We start from the raw sequence: 18,773 nt of genomic DNA, 5'->3' as shown, positions 1-18,773 counted from the left end.
GAAGACACTTTTCCGGCTCATCTACTTAAAAAAGACAAACCAATGATGACAGCCCTCACCTCCCACATCTCCCAGCTAGCACCCTTTCCCTTCAGGGCGTGTTTCTGCTGGCGGTCACCGCCGATTGGCTGGTGCCGCTTCCAATGATCGAGGGGCCTTCAGCGGGCAACGGAGGGTGATTGGCTTATGGGGACCCACCCCCTCGCCAATTAGTTGGCGTCTGCAAAATCGCGGACTGGTGGAGCGTGTGGGTGTGCCTGGCTCAAGGCTGCTTTACTTCCAGCTCCCCTTACAAGGCAGAGATGGCGGCTTCAGCTTGGCTACTCGGTAGGCGCTTTGCGAGCTGGAGGCCGCGGCCGCAGCTACAGGCGTTCAGTGGCCTGATTACCCAGCAGGCCAGCTCGCTGTTGCCGGTGGATGATGTGATCAATGGTCTCAGTGAGGAGCAGAAGCAGGTAGGGAGCGCCACCGCCTTCCCGGCCCCTTCTCCCTGCTTCGTGGTCGCCTGGGCGCTTTTCTGCGCGGAATTCACTCAGCTGCCGCTTTTGATAAGGGAGCCCCAGCGCTGGGGCGGCAGCGGGCCTTAGCCTTCCCTCTGTGGCGGTAGCAAGGCTGAGCTGTCGGAGTTAGTGGAGAAATTGCGGACAGGAACGCTCCAGGGAGTCTGAGGGGTTTTTTGGTGGAGGGTTGGCAAGGTTATCCGTGTGTGGCAAAAGGGTCTGTAATCTGTCCGAAGTACTCTTACACCTCAACACTGTCTAAGGCTGCGGTCCTCGAGCCTGATTAATCATCACCATAGAATCTTTATATGAATACCCACCTTGGGGTGGGGGTGAAATACACATTGTAGTCTACCCCTCCTGTCAGAGTACGAAGTGGAACAAAAACTTGAACGATGTCGTTACAAATGGAGCTGAACTGTGGTGTAGGTCGCAGAGGCGGCTCAGATCCCGCTTTGCTGTGGCCATGGTGCAGGCCGGCAGCTACTGGTGCGGCTCTAAAAAGACCAATAAATAAATAAATAAATAAATAAATAAAAATGGAGCTGAACCAGAGCCATTCTTGGGGGAAGGAGACTGGGTTCACTTGGACACTGGTTTGGATTCCTGGAAGAGTGATTCTTCCATGGCTCTAAGCAACTGTCTGAACTTGGCCAGAGTGCCAAAGCCTAGTTGCATTTACAGTCAGCAGATAGAGTTTTGAATCACTTCTGGCAGAAAGTGTTCAATCCTAGTTCTCAAGCTTTCCAGCCCAGAAGAATTTATTTTTCGTTCTTTCCTTTTTTTTTTTTTTTTTTTTTGCATTTTAGGGCTGCACCCGAGGCATATGGAAGTTCCCAGGCTAGGGGTCAAATTGGAGAATTAGAGCCGTAGCCACTGGCCTACACCACAGCCACAGCAAAGTAGGATCTGACCTGCGTCTGTGACCAACACCACAGCTCAGAGCAACGCCCAGATCCCTGATCCACTGATCAAGGCCAGGGATTGAATCTGCATCCTCATGGATCCTAGGATCCTAGTTGGATTGTTTCTGCTGTGCCATGATGGGAACTCCCAGCCCAGAAGAGTTTCTAATTTCTCTTGAGTAATAATCCCTTTTAGCCAAAGGCTTTGGTGTGTCTAAAAGTGCCTGAAAGTGCAGAGAACTGAAGGGAGTGTGGCTGGAGAGCAGTGAGTTGGGGATGAGAAAGGTACTTGGGGAGGCTGGAAGGGCCTGCAGGGAGTCACCTCACAGGGCCTTCTAGTCCTGAGTAAAGAGTTGGGGTTGTTTTGGTTTCTGGTTTTCGTTTTTACCATTTTTAAAATTGAAGTGTAGTTAATTTACAATGTTGTTAGTTTCAGGTATACACAAAGTGACTCAGTTATGCATACATATATATAATGAGTTTTTCCTTTAAGTACAGTGGAAAGCCATGCAATGATTTATGTAGGGGAGTGACATTTAAAAAAAGAATCTTCAGGGAGTTCCCCTTGTGGGTTAAGAACCCAAGTAGTTAATATCCATGAGGATGTGGGTTTGATCCCTGGCCTCACTCAGTAGATTAAGAATCTCATGTTGCCTCAAGCTGCAGTGTAGGTTGCAGATGCAGGTCAGATCTGGCATTGCTGTGACTGTGGTTTAGGCAGGCAGCTACAGCTCCAATTCAACCCCTAGCCTGGAAACTTCCATAGGCCACAGGTGCAGCCCTAAGAAAGGAAAATTAAAAGAAAGATAATCTTAAAAAAAAAAAAAAAATCTTTAGCAGTTCCCGTTGTGGCTCAGTGGAGACAAATCTGACTAGCACCCATGAGGATGCAGGTTTAGTCCCTGGCCTCGCTCAGTTAAGGATCCAGCATTGCCATGAGCTGTTGTGTAGGCACAGATGTGGCTTGGATCCCACATTGCTGTGGCTGTGGTGTAGGCCAGCAGCTGCAGGTCAAATTCGACCCCTAGCCTGGGAACCTCCATATCCTGGCAGGTGCGGCCCCAAAAAGACAAAAAAAAAAGCTCTTCAGAAAGAGAGGTGAAGATCATCTCTGAGGAAGCATAAACTGGTAGGGCCTCTAAGTGTTGTTTCGATGCTGTTTGGTGAGGTTACCTGTGGCCCGTTTCCCTGAAGGGGCCCTCAGTAGTGGTGATGCTGTCCTCAGGGGCAGTATTATACTATTTCAGCTGCATCTGCCCACTTGTCTCCCTCTAGCTTCGTCAGACCATGACTAAGTTCCTTCAGGAGCACCTAGCCCCCCAGGCCCAGGAGATCGACCAAAGCAACGAGTTCAAGAACCTGCGAGTGAGTCGTGAGGCCCACACTAAGGGGGACAGAGCGGGCAGTGTGGGAGCTGCATTGCTGCCTGGCAGGGCTCACCAGTCTTCTGATGAATGAAAGCTCTCTAAGAATGCAGCCCCTTTCTGTGAAGTGTTTGGGTCTCATTATTTCAGATGTGCCAGGCACCTGTGACTGGCTGCCTTCTCCCAACCCACTGCACTCTGTTCTGTTGGCAGGAGTTTTGGAAGCAGCTAGGGAACCTGGGGGTCTTGGGCATCACAGCCCCTGGTGAGTATGTTTTCTTTCCCTTCAGAGAACTTTTCTTTTTTCTTTTTTATTTTTTTATTTTATTTTTTTTGGTCTTTTTGCTATTTCTTTGGGCCGCTTCCGCGGCATATGGAGGTTCCCAGGCTAGGGGTCTAATCGGAGCTGTAGCCACCGGCCTACGCCAGAGCCACAGCAACGCAGGATCCGAGCCACGTCTGTGACCTACACCACAGCTCACTGCAACGCTGGATCGTTAACCCACTGAGCAAGGGCAGGGACCGAACCCGCAACCTCATGGTTCCTAGTCGGATTCGTTAACCACTGCGCCACGACGGGAACTCCTTTTTTTTTATTATTATTATTATTTTTTTTTTTTTTCAGAGAACTTTTCTTGAATGCCCTTTAACACCATTGCCAAAAGAAGTAGGAAAGGAGGGGAAAGATGATACTCAAAGGATCTGAGAGCCTTCTCCCTCCTGACCTGATTAAGTGCCCATTTCAATCACTGCTGGCCAGACAAGAATAAACTCTTCTGTTTCTTTCTTTCTTTTTTTTTTTTTTTTTTTTGCTTTTTAGGGTTGCACCTGCGGCATATGGAGGTTCCCAGGCTAGGGGTCCAATTGGAGCTGCAGCTGCTGGCCTACATCACAGCCACAGCAACGAGGGATTCAAGCCACGTCTTCGACCTACACCAGAGCTCATGGCAACACCAGATCACCAACACACTGAGCAAGGCCAGGGATCGAACCTGCATCCTCATTGTTACTAGTTGGGTTCATTATGCTGAGCCACAACAGGAGGTCCTCTTTTTCTTTAGGCAGTGATGACGCTAAGGAAAAAGTCAGCGTGGTTCACTTGCTTCACCCCAACTCTTGAACTCTTCATGCTTAATGAGTTCCCCCAGGTGTTTGGGGAATTTCGAAAACTCCAGATCAAGCAGTAGTCTTAGCATTTCAGTCTTGCTGCCTCCCCTAATCCCTAAGCTTTGGCCTACTAGTAGCATTTAGGCAGGACCCCTCAGGGCAGCACTCAGCCCCTTTAGGGACTGTCTGTGTCCTCTGCCCATAGCTTGGCCCTAGAGCTCATTTGGAAGCAGATGAGGGTGGGGTGGGCATGAAGGATGCCTGTCCAAGCCTCCACATGAGGTAACTATCCCTGTGCCTGCATAGAATCCTTTGTGGGTTTTAGTATTTGCTTCCAGGAGGAGAAGGCAGGGAACTGATGGACCCTGCTCAGGTATTGGCCTCTAAAGGAGAGGCCATGCCTGGCTTCCCATGCCTAATAAAGAGATGATGAGCCTGTGGTCTTACTGGCCAAAGCCTGGGTGGCCCACCACGCCTTGGCCTGTGTTTGCTGGGCATTAGCATAGAGGTAGACCATGATATACCTCTCCTTACCTCCTCTCTTAACCACTCGGAGATAGTTCTTGGGATTTAAGCTGATTATAGAATGTTGCATCATGGGTAATGATGAAAGCACTTATAAATTAATTTAGACTATCTTAACATACAATAGTAGGGGGAAGGCTTCTGGAAACTTTTGAGTAAGACTCTCTCAGAGTTTGTATTGTGACTTAGTGGAAACAAACCCGACTAGAACCCATGAGGGTGCAGGTTCGATCCCTGGCCCTAGGCTAGGGATCTGGCATTGCCGTGAGCTGTGGTGTAGGTCACACATGCAGCTTGGATCTGGTTTGGCTGTGGCGCAGGCCAGCAGCTACATCTCCGATTTAACCCCTAGCCTGGGAGCTTCCATGTGCTGTACCTGCAGCACTAAAAAAGAAACGACTCTCCCTGTGTCTCTTGGGGGTTTATGAGCCCCCATAGAGAATAGGCTTCTGAATCAGATGCTCAATAATGGAAAGAGGCAGTTAGGAATCAGAGGAAAACACTTACCAGAGGGAATTCTGAAAAGAAAGCCAGATATGAGTTCTGATTTCCACATGGTGTCCTGGTAGCTATTTCTAAAGTCACTTGCCTATGGGCTTTCCTTCTTGGAGTTGTGGTGGTTGAACTAACTTTCCCTAGAGCCTAGGCAAGCCAGAGTGAACACGAATCAAAGGGAAGGGAGGCTGTGACCAGATAACCCAGCTTCTTTGATTTTGGATCTGTTGCAAAGGAAACAAAACACATTTCTTATTAGGAGTTCTGAAATCCCCTCCCAGCATCTCTTCTGCTTTCTGCTGCACTGCTCACCAGACTTTCTTTTCTTTTTCTTTTTTTTTGGCATGCACGGCATATGGAGCCCCCAGGCCAAGGATCAGATCGGAGCCACTGTCATGACCTAAGGTGCACCTGCAGCAACACTGGATCCTTAATCCACTCTCTGGGCTAGGGATCAAACCTGCATCTTAGTGCTCCCAAGACACTGCTGATGCCATTGTGCCACAGCAGAAACTCCCAGACTTTCTTTCACCAGATTTTGTCCCATTACCAGCCCTTCTTTTTTTCTTTTTCCTTTTTTTTTTTTTTTTTTTTGCTTTTTAAGGCCACAGAATATGGAGGTTCCCAGGCTAGGGGGTCACATCGGAGTTATAGCTGCTGGCCTACAGCAATGCCAGATCTGAGCCACATCTGCATTCTACACAACAGCTCATGACAATGCCGGATCCTTAACCCATTGAGCAGGGCCAGGGATTGAACCCGCAACTTCATGGTTCCTAGTCAGATTCGTTTCCGCTGCGCCACGACAGGAACTCTGGCCCTGCTTCTTTAGTCCCAAACCTACACTATGAAACACCCTCCTCAGGTCTTCTGCACACACATTTTCTGCCTTGTATCTTTTCTTAGTGCTTTGACCTTCCCTCCTTGTGTTTCTCTGATAAACCCTAGGTCTTCCTTCATTTCTTCCCCAGGGTTGGTACCTTTATAGCCTTCTGAATAGTGGGTGCTCTGGTCCTCTTCATTAAGAGCAAGGGAACTCTGCAGAGTTCCCGCTGTGGTGTAGTAGGTTAAGAATTGGGTTGCTGTGGAGGTGCAGGTTCAATCCCCCAGCCTGGCACAGTGGGTTAAAAGATGTAATGCAAGTGGAAGCTGTGGCTCAGATTCAGTCCCTGGCCTGGAACCTCCATATGCTGTGGGTATGCCCATTAGGAAAAAAAAAAGAGAGAGAGATCTTTGTGAGATAAAGCAGGAGCTGCAATGACTGTTTTCTGAACCACACCTCAGCTGACCAGGGGCAGCAGGCAAAATCAGTTCTGTGAGCTTATAAGCAGGATCCACTGCATGAGCCTATTGATCTTGCTGGAGGGAACTTGGAATAGGTACTGCAAGGATGTTTCTGTACCATAAATAAAAGTGAGATTCCTGGAGTTCCCATCGTGGCGCAGTGGTTAACGAATCCGACTAGGAACCATGAGGTTGCGGGTTCGATCTCTGCCTTTGCTCAGTGGGTTAACGATCCGGCGTTGCCGTGAGCTGTGGTATAGGTCACAGACGCCGCTCGGATCCTGCGTTGCTGTGGCTCTGGCGTAGGCTGGCAGCTACAGGTCCGATTCGACCCCTAGCCTGGAAACCTCCCTATGCCGAGGGAGCGGCCCAAGAAATGGCAAAAAGACAAAAAATAAATAAATAAATAAAATTTAAAAAAAAAAGTGAGATCCCTATCAGTGTCCTCACCCCAGGCTGTCCTTCCCACTCCCCTGCCCCACCCCCACCCCCAGTTCAGTACGGCGGCACTGGCCTGGGCTACCTGGAGCACGTGGTGGTGATGGAGGAGATATCCCGAGCCTCTGGAGCAGTGGGCCTCAGTTACGGTGCCCACTCCAACCTCTGCCTCAACCAAATTGTGCGGAATGGAAACGAGGCCCAGAAGGAGAAGTACCTCCCCAAGGTGAGGAACCGGGAATGGAGGAACACACTGATATCATAGTGCAGCCACCAGCCATGAAGCTCTTCCCACTGGGAGGGTAGTCCAGACTTGTTCTCTGTAGCATGTTGCCCTGAACCTGATAGGGCTAGGAAAGGGGTCAGGGATCTGCTTTAAAATGCTTCAGTAAACCAACTATAATGGAAAGAGTAAAAATTATTAAAAAAAATAAATAAATTACAAAAAAAAAAAAAAAGCGTTGGGAGTATCTGTTGTGGTGCAGCAGAAACGACTCCAACTAGTATCCATGAGGGTGTGGGTTTGATCCCTGGTCTTGCTCAGTAGGTCAGGAATATGGCATTGCCGTGAGCTGTGGTGTAGGTCGCAGACATGGTTCGGGTCCCCCGTGGCTGTGGCTGTAGCTGTGGTGTAGGCCAGCAGCTATAGCTCTGATTTGACCTCTAGCCTGGGAACTTCCATATGCTGTGGGTGTGGCCCTAAAAAGACAAAAAAAAAAAATGCTTCAGTCAAAAACAACAAAGGCCTCAGAGTTCCCTCTGTGGCTGAGTGGGTTACAAACACAACTAGTATCCATGAGGATGCAGGTTTGATCCCTGGCCTCGCTTGGTGGGTTAAGGATCCTGTGTTGCTATGGCTGTGGCATAGGCCGGCAGCTGCAGCTCCAAATCAACCCCCAGCCTGGGAATTTCCATGTGCCTCAGGTGTAGCCCTAAAAACGAAAACAACAAGAACAACAACAAAAAACAAGGTCCTACTGTATATATAGCACAGGCTCTGTATCCAATCTCCTGGGATAACCCATGATGGAAAAGAATAATAAAGAATGTATGTATATGTATAACTGAGTTGCTTTGCTGTACAGCAGAAATTGGCCCAACACTGTAAATCAACTATACTTGAATTTTAAAAAATTATTTCTAAATCTAAAAAAAAAAAAGAGAAAAAAAAGTCAGTCAAGAAAATTAAAAGTATAAGTTCCCAAGTGGTTTCGCCAGGGTAAGAATCCAATGTTGTCACAGCTGTGGTGTGGGTTCGATCCCTGGCCTGGGAACTTCTACATGCTGTGGGCACAGCCAAAGAAAAAAAAAAAATTAAAAATAGGGCCAGAACACCTGAGCCCCTGGACAACATTTGCAGAGCATTTTAAGAAACGGAAGCCTAGGACTAGCATCCCTTGCAGAGGGAGTGGGAAAAGGAGAGATAGCTTCAGCCTTGTGAATATGGGGTTTCTCTTCTAGGACTTGATCTTTACCCTGGTCTGAGAAGTTCGAAGGGGTATCATGTGACCAGGCAGTATCTGTGAGCCACCATAGGGTACTTCTGAAGCCATAACGAGGTCCTTTGGGGTTTTCCTTGCAGCTGATCAGTGGTGAATACATCGGAGCCCTGGCCATGAGTGAGACGAATGCTGGCTCCGATGTTGTCTCCATGAAGCTGAAAGCAGACAAAAAGGGTGAGGCGCCTCTTGACCTATGAGCTGCAATGGGCAGTGGGACATACGTTGCAGGTGAGGGAGTAGTGATGGGGATTGGTCTTTCCTGGGTTTCCAGAAGCCTTTCTCAGCTGTACAGCTTCTTGCTCAACAGAAAATCTATGGACTGACTGGCTAAGACAAAGCCCACACAGCTTGTTCAAGTAGCCAATTTCCTGTCCTTAGGAGATTACTATGTCCTGAATGGCAGCAAATTCTGGATCACCAATGGCCCTGATGCTGATGTCCTTGTTGTCTATGCCAAGACAGATCTGGCTGCTGTGCCACCTTCTCGGGGCATCACAGCCTTCATTGTGGAGAAGGTGAGTGTATGGCAGGGCGAGAGGCCTTGGTCTCTGGAAAGTGGTCCCAGAGGTGATCTCTTCCGAGATCAGTATTGTTTCCTCTGCCAAGACTCCCTCTGGGGGCGGGGCTGAGGCAGGAGAGGGGACTGAAAGGCGGGTGGCCAGAAAGTGGAGTTGGGGAGGATTGGTCAAGTCTGAGGATAGTGGAGCCGTCCATGGGGCAAGGCTGTGCGGTTGGTTCAGGAAGGTAAGAACTGAAAGGAGGCCACTGGCTTTGACAATCAGGGTGTCACTGGTGGACCTGGAGAGAGAGCAGCCATGGGAGCTCGAGGTGTGAGTGAGCATGCAGGTGGAGCCTGGGGCCTGCACCTTCTAAGTCTTGTTAGTAAAAGCACAGGGAGACAGAGCAGGAGTTAGAATGAAAAGTGGAGAGTTTGAGTTTGTTTTAAAGAATGGGAGCATTCTGGGAGTTCCCTTCGTGGTGCAACAGAAACAAATCTGACTAGAATCCATGAGGATGTGGGTTCGATCCCTGGCCTCACTCAGTGGGTTAAGGATCCAGCGTTGCTGTGGCTGTGGCATAGGCTGGCAGCTACAGCTCTGATTCGACCCCTAGCCTGGGAACCTCCATGTACCACAGGTGTGGCTCCAAAAAGACCAAAAAAAGGATGGGAGAGTTCCCTGGTGGTGCAGTGGGTTAAAGAGCTGGTGTTATCACTGCTCTGGCACCAGTTGGATCCTGGGCCCAGGACAGGTGGTGGTAGAAGAACCTCCTGCCTGATGGCCACTGGAGTCAGAGACAAGGAGAGTTGGTAGAGAGTTTCATGCATGAGTGTTGTAAAGGGGTGCAGTACCCTCTGTAGGGAACAGGGAGAGAGAGGGAGTAGCTGACTGGGACTGGAGGGCAAGAAAAGTGAGTAGCCCAAAGCCTGTGGCTGAGATGAGAGTGCTCCAAGTTGAGTCATCTTCCTGGAGGAGGAGGAAGCAGCAGCTGGCAGTGCACTTCATCTGATCAGTTCAGGCCAAAATGCTGCAGGTGGTTGACTTAATCCCTGGTGGGACTTCATGAGGTGGCAGATGAACAAGGAGGCAAAGGATCAAGTGGGCTGGCGAGAGTGTCTTGGAAGTGATTTCCCTTGAGGAAAGAAAACAGAGCCAGGAGGGGTCAGGACAGCCTCAGGCATCTGGTGTTTCATTGGGCAAGAACTGCTCCATGGGAACTGGGGAGAATGCTGCCAGTAGCAGGGGGAATGGGGGGCGGGTAGGGTTTAGGCCAGCGACTCCAGGAGTGGAACATGGAGGTAGGACGCTGGTGTACCAGGTGAGTAGATGCACTTGATGGAAAGGTGGGTACTTCTCGAGGTCTTCCCTTTCCCTGGCCCCCTTGGTGCTTTGTAATCTGGGCCACCTTTTGTTCCCATCAAGGGTATGCCAGGCTTCAGCACCTCCAAGAAGCTGGACAAGCTGGGGATGAGAGGCTCTAATACCTGTGAGCTGATCTTTGAAGACTGCAAGGTTCCTGGTGAGTTTCCGAGAATGGGGGAGGCCCTGTCCCGACCCCATCACAAACTGTGAAGGTCCATCTATGGGTTGGAAAGCCTCACCTCCCGTTGCTAGCTCACCAATGACATGTAGCCAGACAGCAGGCCTGCCACTGTGCCCTTGTCCTCTGGCTCTTAAGTATGGGGCTCAGGCTGGACAGCTGTCCTACGGCCAGAGCCCCTGCAGCTGGAGGCCTGACCATGGCTGCAGGGGAGCATGGTGTGTTTCCTATGTGGAAAATACCATGCCTGGAGCTGGTATTCCAGAAGAAAGATCTGCCCTCACCCACTCACGTCCTTCAGATTTCCTTGCATGTACCTTTGCCTGTACAGCCTGTGTGAGGGATTCATTAATGATGCTAAAAAAAAAAAAATCTAAATAAACTGATGGAAGCTGGACTTGGTAAGGGAAGGCTGTTCAGTTTATTAGCATTTTCTCCCCTGAAGTATAAAGGTTCCTCATCACGAGAGGCCAGCACCATTGTCATGTGCTAACGAGACCAAAGGCACAGATTTGATCACCAGTTAGGTTGGCTCTGTGCCTCAGTCATAAACCATCCCTCTCTCCCACAATCTGCCACCTGAAAGAAGTGTACTTTGGTTATAAGGACCATCTAGGGAGGGGTGATGGGTGCAGAGCCTTCACTGTGGGCAAGAAGAAGTCTATTAGCATTAAAGGCAGGTCAGTGGTGTCTACTGTTTGCACTCAGCTTCCTGCTCACACTTCCCCAGGCCACCCAGTGTCCTGGCTTCCAGGGTGTGTGTGTGGAGATGCTCGGCAGTTTCTGTCAGTAGTGCCAAATGGTCCTTCTCCTGGACAGACTTCCACGAACCACCCTGGGGCAGGGGGAGGGTAATATTGACCAGAGCAGACTCAACCTGGGGACAGAATAATTCTCTGGTTCCTTTATGGGCACAGGTGTGAAAACAGAAGTAAGGAGGGGCTGGATGACTTCTAGACCAAACTAGCTTTGATTCTTTCCTACCCAAGGCAGCTCGAGAAGGGGAAGATTTAAGGATTGATCCTTTGTGGTCTGGTCTTGTGGATGGGTGGGGAGAGGGGGGGCTGTCCCCTCTAGCAAGCTCCACTTCTGACTAGAAATGGTAAACTCCATCCTTTTCCTCACCTGGAACCTTTGTTGAAGGTCAGGTAACACATTTTAGTGTCTTGGGAGAGAGCCACATTACCAAACCCAGCAGCTTTTATAAAGGCAGTGTGGCTGTGGACAGCCCTCTCCCGCCTGACCAGCACTTTCCCGGCAGCTGTCAACATCCTGGGCCAACTAAGTAAGGGCGTCTACGTGCTGATGAGTGGGCTGGACCTGGAGCGGCTGGTGCTGGCTGGTGGGCCCCTCGGGTGAGTGTGAGGCTCAGGAGGGAGCTGGGCTCTTGCAGCCTCCTCGGGCAGGTGGTACCCCTGCAGTCTTCCCCTTGGCGGCCACCACCTGGCTGCTGCACATTCTCTCTTGGAGACAAAAAAGAACCTTCTCTCTCATGTTTATTTTCTTCGCACTGAAGACAAGTATCATTAGGTGATAGACAAAAGGCCTCAGGTGTTATTCTGCCTGCTTAGTTAGATGTGAAGCAGGATGCCTGGGCTCTAACCATCTACACAGTCCCACCATTCTACCTGGTCTCAGGGAAGGGCTACAAGGACTGGGTAGTGTGGTGACAGGGCAGGATGACAAGAGTCCTTACGCTCCCTTTCTCCTTCCTGGGATGCCAGTGCCTTGTCTTACTGAGCTGCCCCTAAGGCCTTTCCACACTAGCCTTTTGCACCTCCAGCCAGAAGTGGGGTGACAGGCCTCTCGGCCAGTGTTTCGCTCCTTCTTACAGGCTCATGCAGGCTGTCCTTGACCACACCATTCCCTACCTGCACATGAGGGAAGCCTTTGGCCAGAAGATCGGCCACTTCCAGGTGAGTGGAGCATTTCTGTTGAAATGTACTCCTTCGTTCAGTTCATGTTTTAACAAATGAGCACAGGGGGCACGTGCTGTGGGCATTTACTAGCCCTCCCCAGCAAAAATGAGTTTGGGAGTTCGTGTTGTGACTTAGTGGAAATGAACCTGACTAGTATTCATAAGGATGTGGGTTCAATCCCTGGCCTTGCTCAGTGGGTTAAGGATCTGGTGTTGCCCTGAGCTGTGGTGTAGGTCACAGACATGGCTTGGATCTGGCATGGCTATGGCATAGGCTGGAAACTGCAGCTCCAATTCGATCCCTAGCCTGGGAACTTCCATATGCCACACGTGCGGCCCTAAAGAGCAAAAAACAAAACAGTTTGCATGTTTAGGGCGCAGGTTTCCTCAGTGAGCTACTTGGCTTTGGAAGCTGTCGAGAGGTTCCTCTCCCTTCCTGTTCCAGATGAAGGAACAGGGCGCTGTAGGGTTGGAGGGGAAGGCGGGCAGGTTGTGGGGAGGGAGTGACCTTTCAAGTCATGCTTTCTGTGCTGAGGACAGTCACGAGGGTCAGCGGGTGGGGGGCCAGTTCAGGGCACGGTGTTCACAGTGCAGCGGCTGCTCTCTGGTCTTGACTCCAGGTCATCTCTGTCATGCTAGGCAAGTCCCATTTCTCTGTGCCCTGGGTCCCCATTCCACCCATTCCAGGCTGTCGGGTTGCCACTGCAGACCTGCTTTTGGTAACTAAGGGAATGATTTTTTTTTTTTTTTTTTTTTTTTTTTTGCTTTTTAGGGCCACACCTGCAGCATATGGAGGCTCCCAGGCTAGGGGCTGAATCCAAGCTAGAGGTGCCGGCCTACACCACAGCCACAGCAATGCGGGATCCGAGCCTTGTCTGCGACCTACACCTCAGCTTGTGGCAACGCTGGATCCTCAACCCACTGAGTGAGGCCAGCGATGGAACCCATATCCTCATGGATACTAGTCAGGATTGTTACTGCTGAGCCACAGCAGGAACTCCTCCAGCACACTGAACTGTGACCTCCCTTTGTGCGCAGCTGATGCAGGGAAAGATGGCAGACATGTACACCCGCCTCATGGCCTGTCGGCAGTATGTCTACAATGTCGCCAAGGCCTGTGATGAGGGCCACTGTACCCCCAAGGTAAGGACCGGACCCAGAGAAGGGTACATGGGGCAGAGGTGGTGGCTGGGCCACCTCCACATCGCCCGGGCAGCCCACCTGACCTGGCACCTCCTCTGCAGGACTGTGCTGGCGTGGTTCTTTACAGTGCCGAGTGTGCCACAAAGGTAGCCCTGGACGGCATCCAGTGTTTGGGTGAGTGGCCTCCACCTCTCACTCTGCTTCACCTGGGCTGCACCTTGAGGCTCCTTATGCCCCAGGTACTGGGTGGACATGGAAACGTAAATGGGAAAACTACCAGAGGCCACAACTTGCTACTACCTTCAGCAGTGCCCCAACCCGACCCCACCCTCCTCACCTAGTCCTGTGGATGCCAGGAAATGGGGAAGTCAGCTGCCTCCCAGGTGGAACAGCCTGTTCTCAATGGCACACAGGGGTTAAGAGCACAGGCTTGAGCAGTTCTCACCGTGGTGCAGTGGGTTAATGATGTCTTATCTCTGTGATAGCACCAGTTTGATCCCTAGCCTGGCACAGTTAGTTAAGGATCCAGAATTGCCACAGCTGTGGCATAGGTTGCAGATGTGTCTTGGATTCGATCCCTGGCCTGGGAATTTCCATATGTCATAGGTATGTCTGAAAAAGAAAAACAAAAAAACCCCCAAAAAACTGCAAGCTTGAGCCAGATGGGCTAGGTTTGAATCCCAGCTCTACCACTGTTGGACTTTGTGACTTGTACAAATTACTCCCCCTCTGGGCCTGGCACCCAGTAAGTGCTGTGCAGTAGGTTCTTGTCCCCCATCTCCCTATCTGCCAGGGGTTCTCCCCCACCTTTGCCTGGCCTCCTCAGCGCTTTGAGTGGCCTTCCAGCTTCCTGTCCACCCTCCCCACCACTTGATATTCCCCACACCCTCCCTCTCACCCTCTTTTTCTGCTTTTCTTCAATCAGTCTTTCCTCCTAACCCATGTCTATGAACTGGGTCTCCTTGCTGTGCTCACTGCCCATTATTTTTCCCGTTGTCCTCTCTTCTCTGTCCAAACCACGGCTGCAGGTGGCAATGGCTACATCAACGACTTTCCCATGGGCCGATTTCTGCGAGATGCCAAGCTGTATGAGATTGGGGCTGGCACCAGTGAGGTGAGGCGGCTGATCATCGGGAGAGCCTTCAACACAGACTTCCACTAACCCCAAGATCCTTTGCTTCCTTCCCCGGCACCTCAAGGCCTTTCTCTGGAAGGAGAGATGGGGCAGCTCCTGCCAACCCAGGAAAAACATGCAGTGGCTTCAAATGGACTTCTCAGGAAGCACGCTGGCTTTTCTGGGGCTCCTTGGATGGCTATGTGCCCTTGCCCTCTCTGAGCCTGATGCCCTCACCTCCCAGGGCAGGTACCTTTATCTCGGGTGTACCTCCGCCAGGGAACCCTGTGCTCAAGCACACCAGAAGCATTGCCACTCTCTATGAATTTGAACTTGATAGGCTCTTTTCTTTCTGGGGAAAGGTACCCCCCCAAACCTAGCCTTTGTTTCTGCCAGTTTCCAGAGGCATCAGCTCCAGCAGCTTGTGAGTGGGCACTGCCTCTGCAGCAGTCCCTCCGTCCCTCAATCCTTTTTTTTTTTTGCTACCCCACAGTGCATGGAGTTCCTGGGCCAGGGATTAGATCTGAGCTGCAGTTGCAACCTATACCACAGCTGCGGCAATGTCGATCCTTAACCCACCGCGCCAGGCCAGGGATCGAACCTGCATCCTGGTACTGCAAAGACGCTGCTGATTGCATTTTGCCACAGCAGGAACTCCCATCCCTTAGTCTTTAGGGCTGAAATCCTACCATACTGGGGTGGCACTCTGGGAATAGGCATCTCAACATCTGTGCCATCCAGAGCCTACAGTAGGGCAGAGGTCAGCATGCTCGTGAAGGGCGGGCTCAATGCTGCCCAGCACTGTGCTGACATTGCCACCATCCAGCCCTGGCCACATGACAGCCCACAGCTGACTGGGCAGCAGGCCTGGGTTGGCTGGCTCAGCTCCAGCCAAGGCTGTCCACATACCTTTCTCTGGACACCCTATGGCTAATTTTGTTACAACTGCACAGCGGCTGCTGCAGTTTTGTATTAAACATTATGAAGCAAACCCATCTGCTTCTTAACTGGTGGTTTTGGGGGAGAAGGACTCTATTTGCTACTGCCCTCTGTCTGGCTCCAGCTCTCTGTCCTTGGAGAGTGGCTGGTCCAGGTTCTGCTCCTGCCCTTCAGCCTACTCATTGCTTATTGGTGGGGCGGGCGGCGTGGCGGGGGGGGGGGGGGACGAAACAGCTCTTAGGATAAAGAAGTTCTCAACCTCCCTTTCCCAGACCTCCTAGTGATGTTCAAAAAAAAAGAGAGCGAGCCACAGTGGTAAGAGTGTTGGAGCTTGAGAGAAGCTCGTAAATTTCCTGAAACCATCCCAAAGTGTTTTTATTTTTTTTTTTTTTTTTTTTTTTTTTTTTTTTTTTTTTTTTTTTTTTTGTCTTTTTGCCATTTCTTGGGCCGCTCCTGCGGCATATGGAGGTTCCCGGGCTAGAGGTCGAATCGGAGCTGTAGCTGCCAGCCTACGCCAGAGCCACAGCAACGCAGGATCCGAGCCGCGTCTGTGACCTACACCACAGCTCACGGCAACGCCGGAACCTTGACCCACTGAGCAAGGGCAGGGATCGAACCCGCAGCCTCATGGTTCCTAGTCGGATTCGTTAACCACTGCGCCACGACGGGAACTCCCCAAAGTGTTTTTAAAAATCAAGACAGTAGTTCCCGTCGAAGCTCAGCGGAAACAAATCTGACTAGTATCCATGAGGATGCAGGTTTGATCCCTGGTGTTGCTGTGGCTATTGTGTAGGCCAGTAGCTACAGTTCCAATTAGACCCCTAGCCTGCAAACCTCAATATGCCCTAAAAAGACAAAATAAAATAGGAGTTCCCATTGTGGCTCAGCAGAAATGAATCCAACTAGGAGCCATGAGGTTGCGGGTTCAGTCCCTGGCCTTGCTTGGTGGGTTAAAGATCCGGCATTGCTGTGAGCTGTGGATGTGGCTCAGATCTGGCAATGCTGTGACTCTGGCATAGGCTGGCAGCAACAACTGCGATTAGACCCCTAGCCTGAGAATCTCCGTATGCCGTGGGTACGACCCTCAAAAGACAAAAATATAAAAATCAAGACAACTCGATTTTCCCAAGATCAGAACTGGAGATAGAATCCAGACCAGCAGAAATAGGGGTTCTGAGAATGCCAGCCTGGGGCCCCCTTGCACGTCCACCTGGATGGAGCACAGTGGAAAAGGTTTGGGTTGTCCCACCCCATCGAAGGTCCCTAAGAGAGAACTGGTTTTCTTGGCCTGCAGCCCAGTGGTGCCTCTTCTAACTACTAGTCCTGGCCTGTAGCCAAGAGCTGTCCCCAGCCTGATGCTTCTGACAGGTGGTTTTAGCTCTTTACCAGCCCCAGCCCAGTCCTGTCCTGAGAGGCTTGTGTATCCAGGGCTTCTTGCCTACCCTGCTCCTTGTTGTGCTGGAGAGGAATGTGGCTAAAATGATCTTGGGAGTTCCCATTGTAGCTCAGCAGTAACAAACCCAACTAATGTCCATGAGGATGCAGGTTCAATCCCTGGCCCTGCTCATTGGGTTAAGGATCCAGCATTTCCGTGAGCTGCGGTACAGGTCACAGACATGGCTCAGATCCCATGTTGCTGTGGCCATGGCATAGGCCAGCAGCTGTAGCTACGATTTGACCCCTAGCCTGGGAGCCTCCATATGCCCCGGTTGTAGCCCTAAAAATACAAAAATAAAATAAAATGGTGGTTTTATTTGGTTTCAAGTGTATCTGGAACAACCAGCCCAAGATGTTCAGAATGTGACAGAATGGTATGTTTTAACCAGTTGGTGTGGGTGATGAAGCCCTGCCACCAACTTGGGGAGAATGATCTTTCTCCTGATACTGTATGTGAAATGTTTAAAAATAAAGCCAGGTGTTTCCGTTGTGGCTCAGTGGTAATGAACCCAGCTAGGATCCATGAGGATGTGATTCAATCCCTGACCTTGCTCAGTAGGTTAAGGAAAGATCCATCATTGTTGTGGCTGTGGTGTAGGCTGGCAGCTGCAGCTCCAATTCGATCCCTAACCTGGGAACTTCCACGTGCTGTGGGTGTGGCCCTTAAAAAGCAGGGGGAAAACAGCCCAAAAAGTGTAGCAAGAGTCATGAATGGTGGAAGAGCAGGGGGCACCCAGTTCTCGAGACTGGGGTTGTTTACCCCTATCGTGCAACTCTACAGCCCAGGGTTAGCACCACTTCTTCCTGGGCTGCCTCATTCCACTACAGTTTCAGGTGGGTCATATGGGCCCAGCTCCCTTGTTGACTGCCATCCCACTCTTTGTTTTCCTCCTGCTTACCCTGTGGGATGGCAACAGAAGTTAAGGGAATGTTTTTCCAAGTGTGGTCTGGGCATACCCTTTAGTAGAATTTGGCAACCTGTAAAAAATGCAGATTCCTGGAGGGGCCCCAGACTTAATCAAATCTCCAAGGGTAATTCTGAAGCACAAGCAACCTTTTAGAACACCTGATTTGGGGCCTAGAGGGTAACTTCCCCAGAGGCCTGAGTCCTAATTCCAAACCCATAAAACCTGGTAACAACAGTCCCTCACCTACATAGACCTCGTACTTTAGCTCCTTGATCGCCACAACTCAGTGCAGAAGACAAGGCTGCGCGGAGGCCCCCTTCCAGAAGACCGGTGAGCTGCCCAGGGTAGCCGAATAAACCTTGGGTGGTGGCTGAACTAGCCACACCCAGACCCCTGCCGCCCAGTGCAGCCAGAGCTGGTGTCAGCAGCTAGGCGTGGGGGTCGGGGAGGGGCGCACAGCCCACACCCCACCAGGGGAAGCTGAGACCCAGGGCTGTTAGTTACGACCCCCAGCCTAGGACAGGTCCAAGGTCCTCCCTCTGCCCCCTCCCCAGAGACGCCCGTTCGTTGAGGTGCACGGCTCTGGCTGGCGGGCTCAGGCGCCGCTCTATGGGCCCTGCGTGGAGCTCGCCTGACCCCTGCCGGCCGCCTGCCGCAGAAGCAGGGTGCTAGGCCTGGAGGCTCCCAGTGTTGGATTTCAGGGTGCATAGGGCTCTATGGACGTTTTATTTTGCCAAATGAGGACATGGGGGGGGGGGAGGCCGGCTATTCTCTATCTTGTGTCATTTCATACAGGAAAGGCCACTTTAAAAAGGCAATTTAAAAAAATACCTAGGAGGAGTTCCTGTCGTGGCTCAGTGGTTAACGAACCCAACTAGAAACCATGAGTGTGTGGGTTCGATCCCTGGCCTTGCTCAGTGGGTTATAGATCCGGCGTTGCCATAAGCTGTAGTATAGGTCACAGGACCCAGCTCGGATCTGGGGTTGCTGTTCCTGTTGTGTAGGCTGGCAGCTATAGCTCGGATTGGACCCCTAGCTTGGGAACCTCTCAAAAGACAGAAAGACCAAAAAAAAAAGTTTCTACAACAACTGTCTAAGGTTTTGCAAGGCAGATCTGACTCATCTGATCAAGCCTTCCCCCCTGGCTGCCCCTC

General features: G+C 51.0%; 1 protein-coding gene across 2 annotated transcripts; it reads left to right on the top strand.

The window, feature by feature from the left end:
- Positions 1 to 275: 275 nt before the first annotated feature.
- On the top strand, positions 276 to 17,027 carry IVD (isovaleryl-CoA dehydrogenase). Of its 2 annotated transcripts, XM_084958434.1 has the most exons (13): positions 276 to 455; positions 2,681 to 2,770; positions 2,983 to 3,034; positions 6,675 to 6,844; positions 8,201 to 8,294; positions 8,499 to 8,635; positions 10,043 to 10,139; positions 11,422 to 11,515; positions 11,995 to 12,076; positions 13,117 to 13,221; positions 13,323 to 13,395; positions 14,250 to 15,643; positions 15,956 to 17,027. In XM_084958434.1, the coding sequence occupies exons 1-12, from the start codon at positions 303 to 305 to the stop codon at positions 14,381 to 14,383; spliced, it is 1,281 nt and encodes a 426-aa protein (XP_084814560.1). In that variant the 5' UTR covers positions 276 to 302; the 3' UTR covers positions 14,384 to 15,643; positions 15,956 to 17,027.
- The last annotated feature ends 1,746 nt before the right edge of the window (positions 17,028 to 18,773 follow it).

Source organism: Sus scrofa, chromosome 1 (genome assembly GCF_054392235.1).
Source record: "Sus scrofa isolate SSC_HxYL_T2T_F1_AM1 chromosome 1, Sscrofa_HxYL_maternal_Yorkshire_Landrace_v2.0, whole genome shotgun sequence".
Classification (NCBI taxonomy): Eukaryota; Metazoa; Chordata; class Mammalia; order Artiodactyla; family Suidae; genus Sus; species Sus scrofa.
Note: the sequence above shows the minus strand (reverse complement) of the source record. Positions and strands in the feature narration are given on the sequence as shown.

What these genes read in the sequence shown, in the direction of transcription:
- IVD (XM_084958434.1), top strand. Translation starts at nt 303, where the DNA reads ATGGCGGCTTCAGCTTGGCTACTCGGTAGGCGCTTTGCGAGCTGGAGG. An exon ending in ACGAGTTCAAGAACCTGCGA is followed by an intron (nt 2,771 to 2,982) that starts GTGAGTCGTGAG and finishes TTCTGTTGGCAG; the next exon opens with GAGTTTTGGAAGCAGCTAGG. An exon ending in GGACGGCATCCAGTGTTTGG is followed by an intron (nt 13,396 to 14,249) that starts GTGAGTGGCCTC and finishes CCACGGCTGCAG; the next exon opens with GTGGCAATGGCTACATCAAC.